This window comes from Chrysochloris asiatica, unplaced genomic scaffold, assembly GCF_000296735.1.
Source record: "Chrysochloris asiatica unplaced genomic scaffold, ChrAsi1.0 scaffold00010, whole genome shotgun sequence".
Lineage (NCBI taxonomy): Eukaryota > Metazoa > Chordata > Mammalia > Afrosoricida > Chrysochloridae > Chrysochloris > Chrysochloris asiatica.
In genome coordinates, this window is record NW_006408528.1 from 15820416 (window position 1) to 15848105 (window position 27690).

General features: G+C 37.5%; 1 protein-coding gene across 1 annotated transcript; it reads left to right on the forward strand.

The window, feature by feature from the left end:
* LOC102827950 (lanosterol 14-alpha demethylase-like) lies at positions 1 to 27650 on the forward strand. The gene is made up of 10 exons (XM_006834305.1): positions 1 to 349; positions 2203 to 2301; positions 6382 to 6558; positions 7682 to 7808; positions 10617 to 10791; positions 13438 to 13557; positions 13945 to 14140; positions 21631 to 21726; positions 22278 to 22446; positions 27393 to 27650. Exons 1-10 carry the CDS (start codon positions 176 to 178, stop codon positions 27569 to 27571), a joined length of 1512 nt encoding a protein of 503 aa, XP_006834368.1. The 5' UTR covers positions 1 to 175; the 3' UTR covers positions 27572 to 27650.
* The last annotated feature ends 40 nt before the right edge of the window (positions 27651 to 27690 follow it).

The window sequence follows — 27690 nt, forward strand, 5'->3', positions numbered from 1 at the left end:
GTGACGTGCTGGTGGTGTGCGCGGGAGACGGGGGTGTGGGTGGGGTTGGGGTTTAGAAGGAGACCTGGGGGCCGGGGCCGCCTCCTGTCGCCAGTCTGCTGGCTTCTAGCACTCCATCGAATCTGAGGAGTGGAGGTGACCTTGGCCTCCAGCGTCTCCGACGGCGGCGGCCGGGATGGCATTGCTGGGCCTGCTGCACGCGGGCGGGTCGGTGCTGGGGCAGGCGATGGAGCAGGTGACAGGCGGCAGCCTCCTGTCCACGCTGCTGATCGCCTGCACCTTCACCCTCAGTCTGGTCTACCTGCTCCGCCTCGCTGTCGGCCACCTGGCCCAGCTGCCGGCCGGGGCGGTACGTGTACCCCCGGGGCCCCGAGGGTGGGGTGCAGTGGTCAAGGCGGCCGAAGGGCTGGTGGGGGCGGCGGCCACGGCGCTTACAGGTACCCTGGCAGCACTGGCGGGGCTCGGGCTGGCGTTGGTGCTCATGGCCCTGGCCCTGGTTGTGGCCGCGGCGCTGGCGGCTGTGGCCGCGGCCGTTCTAGGAGGAGTTGTGGTCGCGGGCGTGCTGGGGGCCGGGATGGTGATCGTGGCTGCCGCGCTGCTGCTCGTGGCGTTGGCGGCAGCGGCTACCTTGGCTTTGATGGCTTTCATGCTGGGGGCCGTGCTGGTGACTGCGATCCTGGTGGTTGTGCTAGCAGTGCTGGCCTCGTGCCTGGTCTTGGCCGGGGTCGTGCTGGCGGCCGTGGTGGTCGTGGTGATGGCTGCGCTGGCCGTGGCACTGGTTGCTGTAGTGGCCTTGGTGGCACTGGCGGCCGTCGCCCTGGCTGTTGCACTGAGCGCCTTGGTGGCCGTGCTGGCGGCCGTCGTGGCGCTGGGGGCCTTGGTGAGCGTCCTCGTGGCGGTGCTCTTGACAGCTGTGGCCCTGGTGGCCATCATCCTGGTGGCTGCCCTTGTGTGGTTCAGTGTCTTATGGGCTGTAGCCTTGCCCTTGATGGCGATTTTTATCAGTATTAAGGGGGATGTGTTTAGTTTGATAGAATGGGAGTGACTGAGTGTTGTGGGGGCCTTCTTATGATGCTAATAAAATAGTTTCTCTAACTTAAGAACCTGTATTGACCATTAGCTTTATATCCCCCCAAATATATTTATTTGATGAACGCATCCTTCATCAGTCAATTAAAAAAAAACAAAAACTCTTTTGCTGACAGTGGAATCTACAAATACTGACCAAAACCTCTTTAATAATTTTTGTTTGGACATAACAGGCATAAGACAAACGTATTTTTCCTAAACATGGCATTTTTGATGAGATGGTCATTTGCCTTTATGCTTTAGTGGTTTAAGATCATTAGTGTTTTCTGAGGCGTACTGTAAGAGTATGTGGTACTCCTTTTCTATTTGAGACCACCAAAGACCTGAGGACTATTATCCCTTTTCATCATTACAAGTTTGATTTCCAGGAGACTAAATGTTGCAATCTGCCAGTCTCATTTTGGGACATCTAAAATACATTTTCTGGTGAGTACTGGAGAGTTCCTGTTAGAGCTGGTCTATGCTCTCACTTCTATTTAAAATCAGAGGATCTTGTTCCTTTACAGTGAGAGAAGCATGAGATGTCTTTTGTCTACTGATAAATGTAGCTTTTTAAACATCTTCCCTTGTTTATTTTTCTTTATCTGTACTTTTTTAGGCAAGATTTGGGGACTAAAATTGTAAGGAGTAGTAGAAACCACTGGTAAAAAAACTAGTTTTATATTCTTGGTTTTTGCTCCTGATTGTTAGAGAAGTTGCTAATAGCCATCCGTAACATTGGGCATGGCTAATATTTTACCTAGTTGTTTATTTGTGTAGTTTCATATTTGTCTAGTTGTTTATCCTATACCTTGTTTTGAGTTTCTTTCTTTTCTTTTTACTATTGCTGATGTGACACTATAGGATAAGGACAAGAGTGCTAACTACAGGGTCTGTGGTTCAAACCCACCAGCTGCTCCTCAGTAATTATACAAGGCCACTATGAGTTGGAACCGACTTGATGGCACTTAACAACAACTCTCAAGATATTTGCAATTGTGCTATTTTTAAATTATGTTTGCTTTTTTTGTCTTTTGGTAACTTTAGTTTTAACGGCCAATTTCATTTCAAATGTGTTGGATTTCTCTCTTAGAACTAAATGAAAACTGACAATTTTTTTGTTTTGTCTTGCAGAAAAGTCCACCATACATTTCCTCTCCAGTTCCATTCCTTGGACATGCAATAGCATTTGGGAAAAGTCCAATTGAATTCCTAGAGAATGCATATGAGAAGGTAAGTACTAATGTAGAAAAGTAGTTTTCACTTTCCTTTCAGAAGTGTCTTGTCTTCTCCTAGAGCCACTGTAACACATCTCACAAGTGGGTGACTGTAAAGAGCAGGGACGTCGTGTTTCACAGTTGTGGGGATCAAAGTCCAAATCAGAGTCTCCAATGTGTGGATTCTTTCCTCATTTTTCTCTCCCCAATTCTCATTGTCCTGGGCCATTCTCTGCCTCTCTCATTGAATGCTACTGCTATTCATCCAGTTTGGCAAAGCACCAGGAACCTAAGATTCATTCTTGATGCTTCCTCCTTTCTCATCATTATCAAGCCATGGCCAAGTCTCCAGATTCTGTCTTCAAACCATTTTAGAATCTGCTTCTGCTTTCCCCACTCTGCCATTACCTTGTACCAGGCGTTCATTAGGTTTCTGCAGTAGGTTCTAACTGGTTCTCCGATGTTCCTTTGGCCTTCTGTTCTTCTAACCTCTCCACATAGCAGACAGGGACAGGGATTTTCTTCTAAATACACCTAGATTAATGTCTTCTCCATACACGTTTATACTCTATAAAATTCAGTGGCTTAACCTTGCTTCCAAGGAAAGTGTTGTCTTTTTTTAAAAAAAATCTATTATAGTAACATTGTGTATTGAGAAAATCAGGCTGGAAATAGTGAAACACAAGACAGTAATACATACCAAGTTCAATGTTGTAGTTTCCCTGGGGTAAAAAGACACTGACTATGAAAAAAGAAAAGAGGAAGTGTGCAAATAAAAAATTTTTTTCTTTTCTTTTAAAATACTGTGTACACCACACACAACAAATGAAAGATTACAACTTATAAATAAAGGGCAAAATTATAATTTTTGAAAAGTACCTAATATAAATATGGTAATATAATTAGATAATTAGGCCTATATTGTTTTTCTCTGTGCTTTTCAATATGCTTGATATATTTTAAAATGAAAAATGAAAATATATGTCTGTAATTAAAAAACAACTTGATTGTGAATTGAGTGAACATTTATAGACAGACAAGATTATCAATTTTCAGCAAATCATATACCTTGTATCATCTCAATGACTGTAATCTACTCCATACATAAACATTTATCCTGCTTCATCCCTATGGTTCCTGTTTTCATTCTACCCACTTTCCTATTCCTTCACAACTTTGTCCTCAGGTAAATATTCCATTTTTCATTTTGAATGATTAACCATTCCATCATTCATAGTGAGCATGCCTTACTAGTGTTGTTGTCCCCCATATATACCTATCTGGATTCCTAATGTAACACCGTAGGATAAGTACTTAATCTCAAGGTCAGTTTGCACCATAAGGTTGGTAGTTCAAACTTACCAGCCGCTCCTCGGAAACCCTATATAGGGTTGATATGAGTCAGAACTGACTGTATGGCTGAAAGTTGGGTCACGAGTGTGAGTTCCTTTCTAGACATAAAGTATGGTTGAAGACCATAGTTTCAGGTTCCTTCAGTCTCTTACCAGTTAGCGGATCTTTTTTTTTTTTTTAATAATTTTGAGTTTTGCTCCATATATTCTACTATTCTGTCTGGGACCTTCTAATGTGATCTCTTTCAGAGCAATTGATAATGGTAACCAGGAACCATCTAATTCTCTGATCTCACATGTTACATTAGTCTATTGGACTAACTGATTCCAAACTTTATCAGTTCTTAGCACTCTTCTTTCTTCCGCACATAGAGAGACCAGTGACTATACCTTAGATGACTGCTCATGAGCTTTCATGATCCCATACAATATTCACCAAATTAGGATCTAGAACATTGTCTGTGAACTATGTTATGCCGTGATATTATGGTCCTGAGGCCCCAGACCCAGCAACTCATTGTCTTAAGATGTTTGATAAGATCTAAGACGTTGCATCATTTTGCCTGCTTGTATGCTCCTCCACATTCATAGTGGTTGTTTGCAGAAAAGGTAAACTCATATGGGATATGTAAATATATATGAGTATATATTTTTTTCTTGCAGAGGTGTTGTAGCTTTCTATAAATTTTAGAGACCAATCTCTTGTTTGAAAATACCGTTGCAAAAATATTTTTTTCAGTGTGTGAGCTACATTTTTACTCTTTTGGTGAAAACTTTTGATGCCTGATTTTTAGGAGGTTCCAGTCATCTGTTTTGTCTTTCACTATTTGTGTTTTTAGTAATGTTTGATAATGTGTTGATGCCATGTATTAGAGTCCCTAAGTTTGTCCCTGTGTTGTCACTGATGATATTTATAGTTCTAGGTTTTACATCTAGGTCTTTAATTCACATTGAGTTTGCTTTTGTATATGATGTGAGATATGGATCTTGTTTCATTTTTCTTCAAGTAGATTTCCAGTTTTGCCAGTACTGTTTGTTGGAGAGACTATGTCTTCCCTATTTAATAGCTTTTGGCCCTTTGGCAAAGATCAGCTGACTGGATGAATTTACTTCTGGGTTCTTAATTCTGTTCCACTGATATAGGTATCTTTCATTGTACCAGTACAAGGCTGTTTTGGCCACTATGGCTCTGTAGTAAATTTTAAGATCAAGGAGTGAGAGGCCTCCACCTTTGTTCTTCTTAAGCATTGCTTTGATTATCTGAGGTCTCTTTTCTTTCCATATAAAGTTAGTTTTGACATCTCTTGATAGAATGATGTTGGAATCTGGGTTGGGAGTGCGTAGTATATCTATAGATTGCTTTGGGTAGTGTTGACTTTGCAAAGAACAATTTTTTAATACGCTCCATAAACTCTGCGTAGTCTGCCTCTCAATACTCATCGCCTCCTCTACGCCTCTCACCTTTAGGACCTTTGTGCATGCTTGGCCATCAAACTATTTCCTGCTGCTCATCTTTCCGGTTTTAGTTTAGATCTCTCTCTCTCTCACAAAATCTTTCATCATCACAGATTTGCCCTTTGGGTGTAATTCCTGTCACACTTGTAATTTCACATTTGTGGAGTGCTGATGGTGCAATGGTTAAGCTCTCTGTTCTTAACCAGAAGGTTGGTAATCAAATCTGTCAGTGGGTCCGTAGGTGAAAAGACGTGGTGATGTGCTCCTGGCGAGGTTTCAGATTAGGAATTTCAGAGTGGCAGATGTACTGTGCCCTGTAGGAGCATTTAGAGTCATGATGGACTTAATAGTTTTGTGACTATTTGATTAATTTGGATCTTTTCGACTAGACTAAGCTTCATGAGCCAGGGACAGTGATTTTGCCCACTATTGTATCCCCAGAACCTACTTAGCATAGTTAATCTTTAGTAATAATCAGATAACTGCATGCGTAGAACTTTATGCCTAACCACATTTTCAAATATAAGAAATGAAGTCATTCAGTGTTGGTGATACTATGGTAAAACTGTGACAATAAATAAATGTCTGGTGTTCTCATGTAGCAAGCACTATAAAAATTGTCATTTCTTTTAGTTACTGCTGTGAGTTTATTTATGAATAAAGAAAAGATTGTATATTCTTGGAGATAATCATTGGAGAATCTATGTTGTTGCTACATGCCTTCGAATCATTTCCAACTCATAGCCACCCTGTGTAGGCTTTCCTAGGCTGTAAATCTTCACAGACACAGAAAGCCTCATCTTTCTTACTCAGAGTGGGTGGTGGATTTGAACTGCTGGCCTTTCAGTTAGCAGCCCAATGTGTAACCTAGGATACCACTGAAGTTCCTCTAGAATTATCTTAAATAAGTGAAAAAACTGACAAGTTAGCCACAAGTACATGCTGATATTTATGCAAAAGATAGAAAATATTTTCAATACAAACAGTGAAAAACACACAGACAAAATTGCTCTACATATACAACTGGATGAACATAAGGGGGGACTTCAAAAAGTTAATGGAAAATTTTAATTCCATTTTTTTCATGAACTTTGTGGAGCACCCTTGTAATTATAGATTTGGACAAAGACTAGGGAGGGAGGAGTATGGCAAATGAAAAGAATCACAGAAGCGTTTGACTGTTTTATTTAAACACACACACATACAGGATCTTGTGTTTTAAAAAGCTGTAGGCCCTTGGGGCTGTGTGTTTTTTGGTGACATCACTATGGCTATTTTTCTCTTTTTAGTATGGACCTGTATTTAGTTTCACCATGGTTGGCAAGACTTTTACTTACCTTCTGGGGAGTGAGGCTGCTGCACTGTTTTTTAATAGTAAAAATGAAGATCTGAATGCAGAAGATGTCTACAGTCGACTGACGACACCTGTGTTTGGAAAGGGAGTTGCGTATGATGTGCCTAATCCAGTAGGTGATACTGTTGAAGAAAGACAAATCTATATAGCTGTAGTAAAATACTACACATTTAGAATGTAGAAACAATATATTCCTTGGTTTAAATATTTGAATAGTCATGAGAAATTTAAAAATGGAAAAGCCATGGATAGCTGATAAGGATTAGAATTTTTTTAATATATAATGGCGGGCTTGGAGGGCTACTAGTTATAAAAGGTTTTCTATACAAATAAATAGAATAAATGGTAACTGAGCATACTGGAATTTGCTTTGAGTGAGTACCTAGAAAATCCTGTCATTCTGTCGAAAGGGTTGCCTACCTATCTAGTCCTGCCTGAAATTCTAACATAAGAACTGTTTTGAGTTAAGGAGTCCAGGCTTTAGTACTCTTTATAAAAAAATGCAGTGTAGACTCTGAAAGTGAATTTATACATATTACCCTGTACACTAGAGTCAGAGTCACAGGTTGACATTAAGTGTATAATCTCGGGATGGGGGAAAGGTAGAGAAGTGGTTTTCCTTAAGTACAAACAAGGAGCTTAGAAAATCCCTCAGCTCAAATATCCATTTATTCACACAGTATATTCACATCTTAAAATATAGATGCCTGAAAAGGTTAAAACCATTGTCTTAGTGTGAATTTATGCTCTTCACACTGTTGAACTGAATGTAGTGTCAGTGAAGAGTGTTGTTTATTTGGGAATAGAATGGGAGAATATGTGAAGGAGTATAAAATAATATTGAAACATAATGGACCTTTGGGTGAAAGAGTTGCTCATTTGTTTGGGTTGAAAGACAGAATAAACAGAATAAGAAAAGAGTCCTGGAGCCGGAGTGGGGGAAAGTGTACCTAGGGAGGAAGACAGCAGCTGGGATTTTTCATTTATTGTTTGTGTAGGGCCCTGGTAGCAGGTGCCTTCTAGATCTTACTCAGATATGTGCATACAGGGTATAAGTTTCCCATTCTGATGTACTTTTGACAGAGCTTTGATTTTTTTTTTTTTTAAGTTACTCAGTAAGTTTTTTGTTTTAAGAGTTACATAGTTATAGAATATTATTGCATAATAATTATTACATAATAATCCAAATAGACCTTAGATGTATTGTAATGATACATATCCTTGATTTTTTTAAGGTTTTCTTGGAGCAGAAGAGACTGTTAAAAAGTGGCCTCAACATAGCTCATTTTAGACAGCATGTTTCTATAATTGAAAAAGAAACAAAGGAATACTTTGAAAGTTGGGGAGAAAGTGGAGAAAAAAGTAAGTGAAGGAAAAAAAGTTTTACATTTTAATATTTCCACTTTTCTTTTAAGTGTGTGTTTGTATAAAATGCAATGTATATAATGTCTCTTTGGATATAGTGAAAGGAACATGTTATAATACTAGGGGAAAACCCTGAAAGGAAGTGATTATTCCTGCTCACTTAAACCCTAAAATATTTTAACATGCATATAATTCAGCTCATCTGTAATATAAAAATATTTCATGAGTAAAATTTAAAATAAGCTGAATATGAAGATTGGTGTCAGGTCACTTTAACACTTTAATATATAATTAGTGGTGGCACTTGTGTGCCATGGAGTTGGTTCCAACTCCTAGCAACCCTATATAGGGTTTCCTAGGCTGTAAAATCTTTAAGGGAGCAAAAAGCCTTATCTTTCTCCTGCAAAATGGCTAGTAGTTTCGAACTGCTGACCTTGAGGCTAGAATCCTGACTTAAAATCAGTATGCAAGTAAAATTCCTGACAGTTTATTATGTATGTAATTCCTAAGTTATTTGATATTACATGGGAATGAATTAATTCCATGTAAAAAAGAAATTTAAATAACATAAGATTGCACTACTACCAAAACTTTGATTTTAGTCATTTCCAATGGGTATCTTTTAAAGATCTCTATTGCATACCTTCTTTCTTGTATTATACATAGAGTATCTTGGATGTGACTTGACATTCAGTTTACAAGTGAATGTGGTTGTACTGTGAATCCAGTCTGTTGATTGGACTGCAGTTAAGTGTTGATTTCAGAGACAGTTGTCATGCTCACAGTGGGAAGCAACATCTGCTCATAGGGCAGACCTGTGTAGACTACCACATTCTGAGTCTGATCTTCAGATTTTGTAAAAGGTACAGAAACGTGGTATGACTCTGTAGGTTAAGCACTTGACTGGTAACCACAAGGTCGACAGTTTCTCAGAAACTCTTTACTGTTTCCCTATGAGTTGGAATCAACTTGATGACACACACCAGCACCAAAACCAAAATTGATATAATACATTTCTAATCACGTAAGAGTTTTAGTCAAAAGTTCTGCTACTAGGGTTCCAGTTCATACATGCACTGATTTTACGAAACAAAACATGTTTAGGTACGTCTCTGATTAGTGAATGGCTACAGATACATTCTCTCAGTAATACATTTGTCTTAATCTGATTAGGGTGCCTTAAAAAAAAAAAAAAAATGGTTTCCTAGGAGATCTGCTGGCCTGTTAAATTCAAGTCAGAGAGGTCAGTTCAGAAGGTTATGGTAACTGAGTGGGATCCCAAAATGGTGATAACTTTTCTCAAAAGATACAGGACCATTAGGGGCTTTTTATGAAGAAGTTTTCATCATCAGTGAGGGGAAAGGCCAGGAAATTGGAAAGTTGTGCCTAAGAATGTCCTTCCATCATGGCAGTGCATGATGTGGCAGGGCTGTCCTATGAGAATTTGTTGGAAAACTTTACCTCATCTATCCTGCATCCCTGATGTTGCCCTTCAGACTTCTTCCTGTTCCCCAAACTCAAAGACCATTTTGAAAAAAACAATATGAGTTGTTGGAGGATGCCAGAACTACCATTTTGATGTGGTGTTAATTAAAGAGTACAGAATTCTTTGTGGAAGAGCTTGTGGTGGTGAAGTGCCGGCAAGTCGGTTCCGACTCATAGTGACCTGGCACAGGGTTTCTGAGGCTGTAAATCTTTACGGGAGCAGAAAGCCTCATCTTTCTCACACGGAACTGCTGGTAGCTTCGAACTGCTGTCCTGCAGGTTAGCAGCCTACTTGTAACCACTACACTACCAGAGCTCCTTACGGAAGGGCTAGAGGATGGAAATAATAACACTTTCAGAAGTGTGTAGACCTAGATGGAGGATTTATCCAGAAACAATAGCTTCAGATTTTGATATTTTTGTTTAATAAAGGTTTCTTTGATTTTGTTGTAATGCTTTTAACTTACCCTTGTGTTAACTACAATGCCAGTTTAATAAATACAAGTGAGATATACTTGTACATAAAAAATATGATACTTTCCAGTTGTATTTACCGGAAGATTTAATTGGAAACCCATATGATAATTAGAAGGGGATTGGACGAGTATGAAATTAAAGCACCAAATTAGATGATTTCTATGACTTTTAAGTGTCGTCCTTGTCTAATGCATCTCCCTCTACTGGGAAACACCAGAAGGGTGATAAGTTAGTTTTCTTTTATATATGGTCGATATTTCAATTTTTAATCCTGATCATCCTGCCTTTGTCCTGGGAGATCATCCTGTCTTTAATTTTGGGCCTCCATTCCTTAGTATATACTTCATTATTGCTGTCATATGCATTAAATAGCCTTAGACTTTTAACATTTTGAGGCCTTGCTTCATTTTATCTGCACCAGGCTGTGCAGAGATAAAGTTGTTATTAAACCTGCTTCTAGCAGCTAGTCCATTGCAATTTCTCCTTTTTGCAGTTGTTGATATCCTTTGGCCTCGTAATCAAATAGCCACATTCATTTTTGTCTTTTTAAGTTAGATTGGTTTCCTAGAGCATGGCCTCCCAGAGGAGTGGCGTACTTCCTGTTGTTTGGTGATTGCCTCTTTCTTCAGTGTTGTGCTGTATATATATATATATATATATATATATATATGTCTAATTTTTTTTTTTTTTTTTGGCAGGGGGCAAGTTATGTGAATAGGATATTTGCTGGTTCAAGTTAAGCTTTGGTTTTGATTTTCTTTCTTAATGCCTTTATAATGATAATAAGGTAATATCTTAAAAGACTTTTCTGAACAATAATGGGAATGACCTTTTCCCCTCTAGATTTGTTTGAAGCTCTTTCTGAGCTAATCATTTTAACAGCTAGCCATTGTTTACATGGAAAGGAAATCAGAAGTCAACTCAATGAGAAGGTGGCACAGCTGTATGCAGATTTGGATGGAGGTTTTAGCCATGCAGCCTGGCTACTGCCTGGTTGGCTACCTTTGCCAAGTTTCAGGTATGAAACTTATTAACAAATCAAGATTTTATTCTCGGTTATTTAACTTTGTATAATTACTGTAGTGTTGGTGTGCTTTGCTTAATTAAAAAATTAAACTAATAATCGAATTGGGAGTGACTGTGAACCCATATCATAGAAGAATTCATTGCAGTTTTTCTTTATGTAATTAGCTCATTTAAGATTGGTTTCAGTTTAATAAGGTGATTTGTTACCCACCTATTTAATATTTTAAAACCTACTTATATATCCCTTGTACTTACTAAATCCTCTTGCCCTTATCTAAAAGTAGCGCAGCCCTCCTAAGCATTTGTTGGAAATAGTTCTGGACTGTTTTGCACTATATTATGAAGTTTGTTTGTTTTGAAGTATTAGTCCTATATTTGCTTTTCCAGTTGAGTCTTTGCTGACTGTACTGTGATTTCTTGAAGGGCTGAGCTAGTCTATGTAAGGTCCAAACTGATTTTACCTGATTTTGCCTACCTAGAGACTGCTTGACTAAACTCTAGTCAGGCTCAGGAAAGCATTTTAAATAGACAAGGCCTCAGTTTTTAGTTCCCTCTAGAAACAAGGTCAATCTCCATTCTGTACATTAGCCTGAACACGTCCTCTAGCTCCAAAAAAAAAATGATACATGTATAAATAGCCAAGGCAGCTCAAGGCCAGAAACCAGATGTTTTCCTTTACCCTAGCTTAAGAACAAAGACCACCAGTCCTGACCAATTAAACTGTAACATCTTATAGTTTGCCAATTGTTAACCAATCCAAAGATTGTAAAGCTGAGAAACCTGAGCTGTTTGAAAACTCTATAAAAACCCTGCAGACAATGAATTCGGGGCTCGGTCCCTATTCCGAAGTGTCGGATAAGGTTAGAGACCTGGCTCGAGCTTGAATAAACAACCCTTATGTATTTGCATCGGTACACGGCTCCTGGGTGGTCTTTGGGGACTCCGAATTCTGGGCATAACACTCTAATTCAAAGACTTAATTACTTATAAGGGTTCACATGTAGCTTAGTGCCTTACATAGGCTTTCTGTACCTCTGTTGATTCATGGAGAGAAATGATATTGGTACCCCCTTTCTCTTCTGTTTTGCTACGTCTGTCTTGATGTCAGAATAAGGATTGTGAGTTAAAGGAGGAGTCAGGAGACGTTACATAGAGTTTTCTGGAATTCATAACATCCTTTATTTGTAAGGAGATTTGCAGGTTCCAAACTGCTTTCATACATGGAACTTAAAAAAAATTTGTGGAAAAATTCCATTATTATTTAATTCCACTTGAGGCCACCCTTGTACATACTATGTTACAACACCCAGCACAGTGTTTTGTCCATAATGAGTTCTCCGCAAATATACTTTATGCTTAATTCTCCATGCCCAAAATTCTAAATGAAGTCATAATTCCTGAGCTTGGTATGAGAGGGCCTGTCACACTCCAGCTCAGTTCTCAATTTACTTAAACAAACAGATTTAACTAGATTATTATTTATACTGTTTTCAATTAAAAAAACAAAAACACTAAGTCCATTGCTGTCAAGTTGATTCTAGCCCATCATAATCCTATAGGACCAAATCTAACTGCCACATTGGGCTTCTAAGACTGTAAATGTTTATAGGAGCAGACACCACCTCTCTCGTCTATGGACTGGTGGGCTAGAACCCCTGACCTTTTGGTCAGCATCTGAGCACTTTAACCACTGACCACAAGTCCTTCATACTTTTAAAAATAGGCCTTGTGTTTTCCTGGTTCTGTTGTGTTCATTATGCTAAGTAAGCTTCAATGTCGTCTTCCTTTCTGTACCTATTGTTTCAGTTGCTCGTCAATAACACCCTTGAAAATGAAGCAGGGCAATAGTTTTTATTAGGAGGCTTAAGAGGCTAAAATCAGTCTGTATGGTTTTAAATTCCAGTTCCATTGCTCCTTGGCTAGTGGGGATAATCAATAGTATTTACTCATCAAAAGTTAAAGTGAATAATGTAAAACATTTAACACACCTGTTATTTAAAAGGTATAGTTTTGTAACTTGAAGCTTGTTTTCTGACTTACCTAGTATTTTTTACTTTTCAAAACTATGTTATCTTAAAAAATGAAAAGTAGAAACTTAACCCTATAGAACAGCCAGAGATATTTGCCTGCTTCAGAAGTTGATTTGGTTAAAATTAGAATTTTCTGTTAACTTAAAGGTTTTCTGTTTTTTGTTGAACTGGAAAATGCTTTTAAAATAATAATCATTTGAGTCTTATTTGTTTTAGGCCATTAGTTTTGGAAGATAGTGTGTTAAACATCGGTCATGTTAAAACATACTTTACCCATAAAGAACTATTTTTACGTAAACTCTTAATATCCAGTAAGCTTTTCATGCCTTCGTTTTTTCGTTTGGATCTCTGTTTTTGTCAGTTATTTGAGTCAGCAAAGTTAATTAAGGTTGCTGTAAGATTGTTGTCGTTAAGTTCTGGTTTTGACTCATTAGCAACCCTGTATAGGGTTCCCAACGAGCAGCTGGTGGGTTTGAACTGTCAGTCCTGTTAGCATTCTAGTGCTTATCCAAAAATGCTACACCAAGTGCTGATTGTTTTCAAAATTAATTCTGTGCTAGAAACTGTTGCTTATTTAAAGAAAATACTATTTTATCTTTAAATTTCAGACGCAGAGACATAGCTCATCGAGAGATCAAGAACATTTTTTATAAGGCAATCCAGAAACGCAGACAGTCAGAAGAAAAAATTGATGACATTCTCCAAACTTTAATAGAGTCTACATACAAGTAAGAGCTGTTCAGATAAAATATTAAGCAGAAAAAGGAAATTGCGGGGTAAAACACAGATAAATATTATCAATTAAAAAAATTAATTATATTGTCAAGACAAGTTGGCAGTTATGACCTTTGGGCTTTTTAAATGGAAGAGACTTAAACTACTGGAATCTCAGTGACTGGTCGTAGTGTAAATGTTGCTAGTAAGCTGGCATTGGAGGGATACTGTAATCACACTCATTATTTTCTATTTATCTCTTCTGTAAGGAAGAAATTCTGACTTGTGCTACGCACATAGGAAAGGTTATTAATTTTGAAAAATTCTTTTTATTTTGACCCTTTATTGAAACGTTAAGCATGAAATGTGTGTTAAATGTGTGGATGTGCTTCCTCCCATAGAGATGGACATCCTTTGACAGATGATGAAATAGCAGGGATGCTTATTGGACTACTCTTGGCAGGCCAACACACATCCTCCACTACTAGTGCTTGGATGGGCTTCTTTTTGGCCAGAGATAAAACACTGCAAGAAAAATGTTATTCAGAACAGAAAACAATCTGTGGAGAGGATTTGCCTTCTTTAAATTATGACCAGGTTTGTTTGAGTTCAGTTTCTTAGCTGCCTGAATACTTTCAGTGGGAATTTCTTGAAGTTGAGCAATTTGAGGTTTTCAGTATATACTAACGATTAAATAAATAAGATTATCATGTCCTGGTGTGGGCCTGTAGGATAAGCACTGGACTGCTAACCTTAAGGTCAGTGGTTCAAACCCATTAGCCACTCCTTGGAAATTGTATAGTGTCACTGTGAATAAGAACTGACTCGATGACACTTAACAACAGTAACAGCAAAGATTAGGTTGCTTTTTGTGAATTCCCCACAACCTTCCCAGAGGTGTCCCGAGTAATTTGTCCATGAAACTGTATCAGATGTGTTTGGGTTTGTTGCATTAGAGTTCTTTGAGGTTTCTTCCTTGCTACTTATTTCCGCTACTTGAAAGTCTGGGTCTTGAGAATAGAGGCTACTCTCTGTTGTGTATCCTATGAAATAGAGAGGGCCTTGAATGACTCAGAATCCTACATGCTCAGAATGGCCTGTGCATTGCTTCCATGCACACTTTCAAAAGGGGGAGTAATAGTGGGATACTACTTAGTGTGCTGAAAGGACAAGAGAAGAAACCTGCAAGAAAAACCTAGAATTCTACCTTTGAAGCACACATTGCTCATACCCTCATCGTATTATCTTTTTTTCCCATGGTGTATAACAATCATTGATTTTAAAATGCTAAATCTCGCATTCTTAGAATAATCATGTTGATCATACCTTTAAACCTTTTTACATATTTTTGAACTCAATTTGCTAGTATTTTTGCATCACTACTCGTAAGCCCTATACAGGATCACTATGAGTCAGAACTGACTCAACAGCACTTAACAACAATAACAATTCTTAAGGGATGTTGGCTATAGATTTATTTTGATGTCTTTGTCTGTTTTCGGCAACAGGATAATACTGACTTTCATAGAAGGAGCAAGGATGTGTTCCCTCCTTACTATGTTTTGGAAAGATTTGTGAAGGTTTGGTGTTATCATTCTTTAAGTGTTTGGTAGAATTTACTTAGTGAGACCATCTGGGCTGGGCTTTACTTCTTGGGGAAAGTATTGTTACTAAATCAATTCCTTTGTAATCAACTCATTACCATTGAATTGATTCCAACTCATAATCAACCCTGTAGGATAGTGTGGAATTGCCCAAGAGGGTTTCCAAATCTGCAGAACATTACAAACCACCACTTGTCTGCCAGTGTGTTGTAATGTGGTGGCTTGTATGTTGCTGTGATGCTGGAAGCTGTACCAGCAGGGTAGCGGAAAGGGTAAGGTAGTAGTGGAAAGCCATACTTCCAGACTAAGACTAGGAAGAAGTAGAGGTGGACTACTTACTACTAAATGTTTAGCCACTGAAAACCTTATGAAAAGCAGCAGAACATTGTCAGATAGAGTGCTGGAAGATCCTCAGGTTGGAAGGCGCTCAAAATATGACTTGAGAAGAGCTGCCTCCTCAAAGTAAAGTTGACTGTGATGACTCGAATGGAGTAAAGCTTTCATTTGTTAGTGGGACACAACTCAAAATAAGGAGAAAACGCTTTAATTATCTATTAACATTCAAACATGGAATATTTGAAGTATGACTCTAGGAAAATTGGAAGTTGTCAGAAATAAAAGGGGATGCATAAAGATAGATACCCTAGGCATTGATGAACTGAAATTGGCCATTTTAAATCCGACAATCATATGGCTTACTGTGCTGGGAATCACAAAGAGAAATAACATCACACTCGTTGTTGGACATCTCAAGATCTGTCTTTAAGTACAGTGCTGTTTGTGATATGATAATATCCATATATCTACAAGGAAGACCAGTTGCTGCATTCATTATTCAAATTTATGCACCAACTATCAAAGTCAGTGATGATGAAATTGAAGACTCCTACTAACTTCATCAGTCTGAAATTGATCACACATGCAATCGTGTTTGACAATTACTGGCAATTGAAATGTGAAAGTTGGGAACAAAGAGGAAGGATCAGTAATTGGAAAATATGGCCTTGGTGACAGAAATGATGGTGGAGACCGCATGATAGAATTTTGCAAGTCCAGTGACTTATTCATTGCACATAACATTTTCAACAGCATAAACAGTGACTGTACACATGAACATCACCAGATGGTATACACAAGAATCAAATTGATTGCATCTGTGGGAAAAAACATTGGACAAGCTGAGTTTCATCAGCTAAAATAAGGCCAATGGCAGACTGTGAAAAAGACATACCAGTCACTCATGCAAGTTCAGGCTGAAGCTAAAGAAAATGAAAACAAGTCTACGAGAACAAACTATGGCCTTGAGTATATCTCACCTGAATTTAGAAACCATCTTAAGAACAGATTTGATGCATTAAACACTAATGACCAGTAGAGTTGTGGGATGACATCAAGAACATCATACATGCAGAAAGCAAAAGGTCATTTAAAAGACAGGAAAGAGAAGAAAGACAAAAGTGGACATCAAAAATTTACTCTTGAACACAGAGAAGCTAATGTGAATGGCAGAAATGAGGAAGTAAAAGTTGAATAGAGAATTAAGGGCAGCTTAAGAAGACAATGCATTAAAATGAAATGTGTAAAGATCTGGAGTTAGAAAACCAAAAGGGAAGAACACACTCAGCATTTCTCAAGCTGAAAGAATTGAAGAAAAAATTCAAGTCTTGGCTTGAAATACTGAAGGATTCTGTGAGCAAAATGTTGAATGATGCAGAAAGCATCAAAAAAGATGTAACACAGAATCACTGTACTGAAAAAGATATGCTCAACTTCACCTATTTCAATATGTAGCATATGATCAAGAACTGATGGACCTGAAGAAAGACGTTTAAGCTTCAATGAAGGCATTGGTGAAAATCAAGGCTTGAGGAATGGATGGAATACAAATTCCACAAATAGATGCAACACTGGAGGTACTCACTCATCTATGCCTGGAGCTTTGGAAGACAGCTACTTACTTGGTCAACCAATTAGAAGAGATCCATATTTGTGTACATTCAAAAGATAAGTGGCCCAATGGAATGGAGAAATCATTGAACAGCATCATTAATAATAACATGAAACATGAAACACAATAATAACACATGATAATAAAATTTTGTTGAAGATAATTCAAAAACTGTGCATTGGCAGTGAAGTCAAGAAGGAGTCAGAAGAGGATGTGGTACTAGGGATATCATTGCTGATGTCAGATGGATCTTGACTGAAAGCACGGAATACCAGAAAGATGTGTACTTGTGCTTTATTGACTATGTGGATCATAACAAACTATGGATAGCACTGTGAAGAATATATATTCCAGAACACTTATTTGTGCTCATGAGGAACCTATACATAGACTAAGAGGCAGCTGTTCGTACAGAACAAGGGGATACTGAATGGTTTAATATCAGGAAAGGTGTGTAGCGTATTTATTCACTCTGTATGATGAGCAGATAATACAAGAAGCTGGATTATGTGAAGAAGAATGGCATCAGGTTTGGAGGAAGAGTCATTAACAACCTCTGATATGCAGATGATACAGCCTTACTTGCTGAAAGCAAAGACAGCTTAAAATACTTAGGATGCACAGCCTTCATTATGGAGTGTACCTCAATGTAAAGAAAACAAAAATCCTCACAACTGAATCAATAAATAACATCATGGTAAATGGAGAAAAATTTCAAGTTGTCAACAGCTTCATTTTGTTTGCATCCACAATCAACAATCATGGAAGCAGCAGTCAAGAAATCAAATGATGAATTGCATTAGGGAAATCTGCTGCAAAAGATTTAAGTGTTCAAGAGCAAAGATGTCAGTTTGAGGACTAAGGTGTGCCTGCTCCAAGCATTGGTATTTTCAATAGCCTCATATTCATGTGAAAGTGAACAATGAATAAGTAAGACTGGATAAGAATTGATGCATTTGAATTATGGTGTTGGAAAAAAATATTGAAAGTACCATGAATTGCCAGAATAACAAATCTGTGTTGGAAGAAGGACAGCCAAAATGTTCCTTGGAAACCAGGATGGTGAGACTTTGTCTGTCATGCTATAGACATGCTATCAGGAGGAACCAGTCCCTGGAAAAGGACATCAGACTTGGTAGAGTGTCAGCAAAAAAAGACTAAGACTTCCAATTAGATGAATCTACACAGTGGCAGCAGCAGTGCGCTCAAACATAACAGTAATTGTGAGGCTGGTACAGGACCAGACCAGGCAGTGTTTCATTCTGTTTTAATTGACTCAAAGGTATCTGACAACATCACACTCTTTACAGAAGCTGACTGCCACATATAGGTCTAGGGAAATAGTTTGCTGCTTTTTGAATCACTTTCAGTACTTTATACCTTTGTAGGAATTTTTCTATTTCATCTGAGTTATTTGACTTTTTTGGCATACAGTTTTTCAGAGTATTCTTTATAATCCTTTATAATTCTGAAATTTAAAATTATCTTTTTTTTTTCTTGGACAGTCTAGTTAAAGGTTTATCAATTTTACAAATATTTTCAAGGAACTTTTTCCTATTTAAAAAATTATTTGTTTATTGGTTTTAATTTGTTCTTTTTCTATTTTATTAAGGAACAAGAGTAAGTTATTGAATTGATTGTTTTTAATATAGGTGTTTATAGTTAAAAATTTGAGCACTGCTTTTGCAATATCCCTTAAGTTTTGGTATCTTGTGTCTTTGTTTATATTCATTGAATGGTATTGTTAATTTCCCTAGTAGTTTCTTCTATGACCCATTGATAGTTTAAGTATAGTATTTACTTTCCATGTATTTGAATTTTCTAGTTTTCCTTCTCTTATTTCTAGGATCATTCCATTGTGGTTGACAAAGATACTTTGAATGATTTTGATCTTTTAAAATTTATTGAGAATTGTTTTATGACCTAAAATATTATATTCAGTGTGTACTTGAGAACAATGTGTATTTTAATACTATACTCAGTGTGTACTTGAGAACAATGTGTATTTTATTGTTTATGGGTGATGTGTTCTATAAATATCTGAAATGTGGTTGGTTAATAGTGTTGTCCTGTCAGTTTTTGCTTTAAAATCTACTTTGATCTTAAATAGCAATTTCAGCTCTTCTTTTGATATTCTTTGTTGGATATATCTTTTTCATCATTTTCCTTTCAACCTAATTATGTCTTAGAATCTAAAGTGTGTCTTGTAGACAGCATATAGTTAGTTCATGTTCTGAGTGGTTAGTCCATTTATCACTTACTCATTGCCGTTGAGTTGATTTTGACTCACACTGACCCTGTAGAGAGTTTCTAAGACTAAATCTTTACAGGAGCAGAAAGCCTTGTCTGTGGCTGATGGGTTTGAATCGTCCACCTTGCTGTTAGCAGCCCAGTACTTATTCTACAGTGCCAGCAGTGTTTTTTTAGTCCATTTATACTGAACATAATTATTGATAAGGTGGGATTTATATTCACACTTGTTTTCTGTTTAAATTATTGATAAGGTGGGATTTATATTCACACTTGTTTTCTGTTTAAATTATTGATAAGGTGGGATTTATATTCGCTTGTTTTCTGTTTGCTTTATGACTTTTTTGTTTTCTCTGTGCTTTCTTTCATTAAGGAGGAATGTAGTGGGTTATGCATGGGGCTGCTAATCATAAGGTCAGTAGTTTGACTCCACCAGCCTCTCCGAAAGAGAAAGATGAGGCTTTCTATACCTTGTAAACATGTACAGCCTCAGAAACCCTATACTGACACAGCATACAACCACCACACCACCAGGCTTTCATTCCTGTTTTGTGTTAAATAGATATTTTCTAGTGTAACATTTTAGCTCCCTTATTGGCTTCTTTTACTCTATATTTCTGGTTTATTTCTTATTTTCTGCCATAGGGATCAAAAGTAGCATTTTATCTGAAAATAATCTACCATGAAATTATACCAATTGTGTGTAAAAACTCTGCTGTAGTATAACTCTAATTCCTCCCAAGGGTCTGCTTAGGGACCTGGGTACAGAGGACACATTCCATTCCTTGGTCTTCTCTGTTGGTAGTAGTAGGTCCCTTCTTCTCGGTTACTTTCTCTCTTGTAAGATTGAAAAGTGATGGTGTTTACACCCTAAGGAAGTTTCCCTTAATGGGATCAGGGCCATGATTTGAGTAAGGGTGGTAACTTAAGGAAAATTGATGCATCCCACCATAATCCTTCCTCATTTATATAACAATCTAATCCTCCTTGTTGTTGTTGTTAGGTGCCACTGAGTTCATTCTAATTCATAGTGACCCCATGTACCACAAAATTAAACACTGTCTGGTCCTGTGCCATCCTCACAATTGTTCATAACTTCAAACCCATTGGTATGCCACTGTGTCAATCCATCTTGTTCAAGGTCTTCCTCTTTTTTAACTCTGACCTTATACCTGCCTCATAAACCATAGGCAGATGTTAAGATTTGAACAATTATCACAAAATAGAGGGTAATAACACAATGTTGGAATTCGTGGCCTAACAAAATTGGCACATATTTACGGAGAACACACATCAATCCATGCTAACATGTAGCTGTACTCCATGATAGCAGCTAGACTAATATTTTGTCAAACAATTAGGAATGATAGCCTAGGCAAGTTAACACATAAAATTCATCATCATAGTTAGATTAGACATTAGAGTCCTCTCAAATTTGTCTTGGTTTTCTGCACAGCCTTCTAGATTTCCAGAAATATATCAGTCTCCCTTGGATACCTTATTGCCCAATTTTTCTTTAAAAGCTTTTTGTCCAACTCTTGTTATCTGCAGCTGATATTGGTCTCTCAGACAGGTGTTATCTTAAGATATTTTTGCTAATTGCTTTTGGCAGACACTTTAGGGATTAGGCTGTTTGCACAGAAAGAGCTCTGAGTCAGATACAATAAAGATAAGTCCTGAGAATGGAATTTTTCAGGGAGCTGCCAGATAAGTCAAATAATGACAGATCTCGGGAATAGGGCTTTGGGGTCCTCTAAACCTGCTCTGCCTCTTTTAGGACTGGCTAGGCTGCTGTTTTCATAGCTGCTGTAGTTGCCAGGTAGTTGGTTTACAAGAGTACCATGGAGCTGGAGAGAGGAAAATGAGAACAGGGCGAATTATAGCATCACAGAGCTCAGTGTTCTTACCAAGATTGAGCCATTTTAGTGAATTAACTGCCCTTCGATTGTTGGAAGACTGGGTAGTTTCCAGAGTTCTAAAAAAATTTAATTAGGATAATTTTTTTGGGAAAGGTCATTAAGTTTAGAGGAGCTGTTGTTGTTGGAATGTCCCTAGGATCCAGTTTGCAGGGTCATCTCTCCACTGTTACCTTGTTCTTCCTTTTTCCCTTGTCGCCCACAGAAGTGATAGACTAAGGTCATCCCTGCTACCTGACCTGTTTACTTCTGCACTTTCACCCAGAATGCAAGCAATCTTGTACTAACCAAAATGTTAATGATCATTTTTATACTGTTGAGGTGTGTTAAATAATTTGCACAAATCTGAAAATGTTTTCTCTTTTTTAGCTCAAGGACTTAAATTTACTTGATCGCTGTATTAAGGAAACATTAAGACTTAGACCTCCTGTAATGACCATGATGAGAATGGCCAGAACTCCGCAGGTAAGGTTATGGGTAAAGCCCCCTCCCCTTTAAAAATACATATAAAAAAAAGAGGATATATATTAGTATCAAACAATTTTAAAAATAAAAAAGTAAGTTATTAAATACTTTTACATAATTAAAAAATTTATATATTCTAAATATACACATATTTTTCCATAATTGCATGCTAGTGTGTCTACTGTATTTTCACTTAACATGAATGTAGGCTTTTTCAATGGATTTCTTTTTCCACTTCTTGCTTTCAACAGTAGTATCTATTTTGTTGTAAAAAATTCAAACCGTATAGAAGTTTATAAACCAGGCATCCTGAAATTCTACCTTTACTGCCAAGGTATTACGACTATTTTTAATTTTTATATGTACTTCAACCCACATTGGGCCATTTAGAAATAATTTTGAATTAGAATAATTTTTACCTGACCTAGTTATCAACCTAGTTGTAAAATATATGCATATCTCATACATATTACTGCTTTGTTACATAATGATAGGATCATTTGTTAGAATATTTTCCAGGTCTCTAAAGGACTCTGTTGTTTCCTTTGTAGACTGTGGCAGGGTATACCATCCCTCCAGGTCACCAGGTGTGTGTGTCTCCTACTGTCAACCAAAGACTTAAAGACTCATGGTCAGAACGTCTAGACTTTAATCCTGATCGCTACTTACAGGAAAACCCAGCATCAGGAGAGAAGTTTGCCTATGTACCATTTGGAGCTGGTAAGACTACATCTTAGACCTTAAATATTTGTTTGGATAACATATGAGTATTTATTCCTGTGAAAATAATCCCTGTGGATTTTTTTGTACATCTTTTCCTTTTAGGGATAATCCCTAACATTTTTGAAGTAGAGTCTTTGAAAGTTGGCTCAAATGTCTAATACCATCTTTTATAAAATTTGCTTCTATGTGTGTGACCTTTTAAAAAGTACAAATTATTTTACGTTATTAAGTTTCCTCCAACATTTTAACAGGAAATTTTGTAGTCAGAAGAATTTTATATATTCACTACCTAGATAACTCCATTTACGTTTTCATATGCTTGTTTTTACCACATATGTACCCATCCCTCGATTCATCTTACTTTTTAGATGCATTTCAAAGTCAGTCACACACATCAATACACCTCTTATTTCAGCACGCATGTCGTTATCTAGCCTTCAGTATTTTCCAGTTATCTTTTGAGATTAAATAGAGTTAATCTTAATGACGTGGATGAAGCAAAGCTTTTGGGATCTACCTCTGTTAATGAAGCATGACTTAAAATGACAAGAAACAGTTATAAACATCCATTAATAATTGTTGTTGTTAAGTGCGTCAAGTCAGTTCTGAATCATAGTGACTCTGTATACCCTTTTCAAGGAGCAGTTGGTGAGTTTGAACTGCTGACCTTGTGTTTTAAACCAACCTTGTGGTCCAGTGCGTTATCTCATAGTGCCACACAGGACTCCATTTCATTAATAGGATCGTGGAATGTATGAAGTATGAATCTAAGAAAATTAGAAGTTGTCAAAAATGAAATAGAACCCTTAGGTCAGTTGATGATGCATGGAGTGGATTGGAAACATGGCAATGAAATGATATATGATGGAATGAATGTAAAACTAAAGTTCACTCATGTAAACTATCATATAATTCACAATAAAACATTAAAAAATAAAAGAGAACATTAAAAGAAAAAAAATGAAATAGAACACATAAAGATTGACAGCTTAGGCATAAGTTAGCTGAAATGGACTGGTATTGGCCATTTTGAAGCAGACAGTCATATGGTCTGCTTGGCAGAAGGACAAATTCAATAGGAACAGCGTCTCATCATCAAAGTTAACATCTATCTTGAAGTGCAGTACTGTCTGTGATAGGACAGTATCTATCTGCCTAAAAGAAAGACCAGTTAGTTAATACAATTATTAATGAAGAATTTGAACAGTTCTGCAAACTTCTTTAGTCTGAAATTGATCAAAAATGGCAATCAGTATGCATTGATGATTGGAATGTGGAAGTTGGAAACAAAGAGGTAGGATCAGTAGGAAAATATGACCTTGGTGATCGAAATGATACTGGAGAATGTGTGACAAGATGGCTTCTGCATAGCAAGCACTTTTTTTCAACAACATAAATGATGACTATATATGGACCTCATCTGTTGGAATACGCAGGCATCAAATTGACTACATCTGTGGGAAGAGAAGATGGAAAAGCTCAACATCATCAGCCAAAACAAGGCCAGGGATTGACTGCAGAACAGACTATCAGTTGTTCATATTCAAGTTCAGGTTGAAGCTGAAAAAATTTAAGTATGTCAGCAAGATCCCAAATACGACTTTGAGTATATTCCGCCTGAATTTAGAGACAATCTAAAGAATAGATTTGATGCATCAAACACTAATGATTGAAGAACGGAGGAGTTTGGGGTGATATTAAGAACATCATTGATGAGGAAAGCAAAAGGTCAATTAACAGACAGGAAAGAAAGAAAAGACCAAAGTGGATGTTAGAAGAAACTCTCAAACTTGCTCTTGAACGGAGAAAAGCTAAAGTGAATGGAAGAATTGATGAAGTAAAAGAGCTGACCATAAAACTTCAAAGGATAGCTTGAGAAGACAAAGTATTATATTGAAATGTGCAAAATGTTAACATCTAAGAAAATTAAAATAAAAGAACCTGCTCAGTGAAAGAACTGAAGAGCAAAATGCAAGCCTCGATTTGCAGTATTGAAGACAGTATAGGCTACACAGGCACTGCACTAAAAAGCAGTGGCTGATGTTGTCACACATTTCAGGAAGGTAGCCTATATTCAAAAACAAATGGTGCTGAAGGAAGAAGTCCAAGCTGCTCTGAAGGATTTGGCGAGAAACAAGGCTCTAGGAATTAACTGATGGACTATCAATTGACATGTTTAACAAACAGATATAGTCTTGAAAGCACTCATTAGTCTATGCCAAGAAATTTTGTATCAGGCAAATCTGCCGCAAAAGATCTCTTTAGCGTGTTAGAGAGCAAAGATGTCACTTTGAAGACTAAGGTGCTCATGCATGGTATTTTCAGTCGCTTCATTTTCATAGGAAAGCTGGATAGTGAATAAGGAAAACAGAATTGATGCATGTTGAAGTACCATGGACTGCCAGAAGAGCAAGTCTAACTTAGAAGCATTACAGCCAGAATGCTCCGATGTTAAGACTTCATCTCAGGTTCTTTGGACACGTTGTCAGGAGAGACCAGTGTCTTGGAAAAGAACATCATGCTCTGTAAAATAGAAGGTCAGTGAAAAAGAGGAAGTCTCTTATAAGGTGGATTAACACAGTGGCAGCAACAATGGGCTCAAACATAGCAATAATTGTGAATATGGCGCAAGACTGGGCAGTGTTTTGTTCTGTTGAGTCGGAACTGACTTGATAGCATCTAACAATAAAATGAGATAAAATTTATGTAGTGGCACGGCCAAATCTTGACACTCATTGAGATTTGACAAATGAATACACTTGCATTAACTTCAGTTAAGTCTAATTTATCAATTTTTGATGATGATGATTTCTTTCTGGTCTTGTCTGTCCCCAAATCCTGAAGATGTTCTGTTAAAGTTCGATAGTTTTCATGTTTATGTTCTGGTCTGTGATCCATCTTGAATTAAATTTTTAGTATAGTGTGAGGTAAGATTTGCACAGTTTCATATGCATGGTTATCCCAGCGCCCTGTGTTGAAAAGGCATTCTTTAGTGTCTTTGTTGATAATCAAACATAAAGTTATTTCTAGGAGTCCTGGTGTTGTACTGTAGGATAAACACTAGGTTGTTAACTTTAAGTTTGGTGGTTCAAACCCACCAGCTGCTCTTAGGAAAACCCTATACATGGTTGCTATGAGTCAGAACTGACTTGATGGCACTCAACAACAAAAGTATTTCTGGGCTAATGGGTTCGTTGTTTTATTTGTTGATCCTTATACCGGTACACTTTTTTGTGGCTGTAGCTTTCTAATAAATCTTGAAGTCACACAATAGAAATACTCTAACTTTGTGTTTCTTTTTTCAAGATACTTTGGCTATCCTGTTTTTGCATTTTAGAATCAGCATATATATGACCTTTAACAACTGTTTTCTTTTTAACTTTTTATTGTGGTTTTGGGAGAAAGTTTATAGAGCTGACTGGTTCCCATATGGCACTTTTTATTTCTTGACATTGATTCCAGTTCCACCATGTGACATTCCCACTGCTTCCCGTGTTGACACTTCCTATTTCGGGAACTTTCTCCCTGCTTGCCCTCTGGATTTTGCGTGGTCGATTGTTCTAAGGGGCCCACCTATTATTGGCTGGAAGTTGAACCACAGGGATGAGTTCAGCTCCAGGTTTGAAGGATAACTAATACTGTGGTCTTGGAGATTCCCTCGGTCTATCCGACTAGTAAACCTGGTCTTTTTTATAATTTTGAGTTTTGTTATTATACATTTTTCTTCCACTTTGTCCAGAACCTTTTATTTTGATCCCTTTCAGAGCAGTTGGTAATGATAACCAGGTACCAACTAGCTTCTGGTCTCAGGATCCCTAGAGGCTGGTGTTGGCATGATTAATTAGTCCCGCTGGGCAGTTTCTATGAATCTTCTGTTATTTATTTATTTTCCTCTTTACTCTGTGCTTAGGATAGTGAAAGACCAATAGTTGTACTATTGTACAATGGCCGTTTGCAAGCTTTTAAGATCCCAGTCCCACTTACCAAAGTAGGATGTTAATAGAACATTTGTGGAATGTGTTATACCAGTTGACCTTGATGTCCCTCAAGCCTGTGATCCAGACACCCAGACTCAGCAACTCATTCCCCGCTCAGGGGTTTGTCATGGCTATGATTTTCTTAAGTTGGCCCCCTGTATGTTCTGTTATGTTCTTGATTATATTTGCGGCACATAGAGTACATGTGTAGAAATATCCTGTCAAATTGTTTGTGGCTATAGTTCCATTTTGGTATGAGGTGGCTCTGTAGAATAAGCACCGGACTTCAAATGCCAGGGTTGGTAGTTGGAACCCATCAGCTGCTCTTGACAGAGAAAGATGAGGCTTTCTGCTTCCTTGAAGATTTGCAGCCTCGGAAACACTTTACACGGTTGTTGAGTCCATTTCATTTGCCTTCTTACACCTGTCCAGACTGCCTATGTATTTACTCATAGATTATTGTTATTACTGTTATTGCAGGATTGTTTAACTAGCACCCTCTAGGGAGAGGAAGTCCTGATGTGGCTCTGGAGGGTAAACAGTGGACTGCTAACCACAAGGTTGGTGGCTCAAACCCACCAGTTGCTCCTTGGACATCAAATACAGTGTTGAAACTGACTTGACGGCATTTAACAAAAACAACTCTAGGCACAGAGCCAATATACCAATTTTAGTATAATTCCCGAAGTTTTGATGATCATGCTGTTATTTAAGTCTTACATATGTTTAACCTGAATAAATGTTGAATTTCCTAAAAAGTAATTATATCATTAGCTAAGACTTTTTTTCTTTTTAAAAACAGACACGGGAAATATCTAGGATTGTTTTACATTTATATACTTTATTATATATGCATTGTATCTGTTGTTCATCTAAACTGCAGATAAGCAAAATTTACTACTTTAGGGTAAAAGAAATGAAAAAAGAGGATTTAAACTGAGTCTTTACGAAAAATTTTTTTTTCAGGGCGTCATCGATGTATTGGTGAAAATTTTGCCTATGTTCAAATCAAGACAATTTGGTCCACTATGCTTCGTTTATATGAATTTGATCTCATCGATGGATATTTTCCAAGTGTGAATTATACAACCATGATTCACACCCCTGAAAGACCAATTATCCGATATAAACGAAGAGCAAAATGAAAAAGGTGGCAAGAACTTACGTGTGAACCATCACTGTCAGCTGCACAAACATTTGAAGAGAACAAAGATTGGAAACAACTCCTAGTGCAACTGTTTTTGAGTGTGTAATTTAAAGATAG

What these genes read in the sequence shown, in the direction of transcription:
- LOC102827950 (XM_006834305.1), top strand. Translation starts at nt 176, where the DNA reads ATGGCATTGCTGGGCCTGCTGCACGCGGGCGGGTCGGTGCTGGGGCAG. An exon ending in CTTCTTTAAATTATGACCAG is followed by an intron (nt 14,141 to 21,630) that starts GTTTGTTTGAGT and finishes TCTCTTTTTTAG; the next exon opens with CTCAAGGACTTAAATTTACT. An exon ending in GAATGGCCAGAACTCCGCAG is followed by an intron (nt 21,727 to 22,277) that starts GTAAGGTTATGG and finishes TTTCCTTTGTAG; the next exon opens with ACTGTGGCAGGGTATACCAT.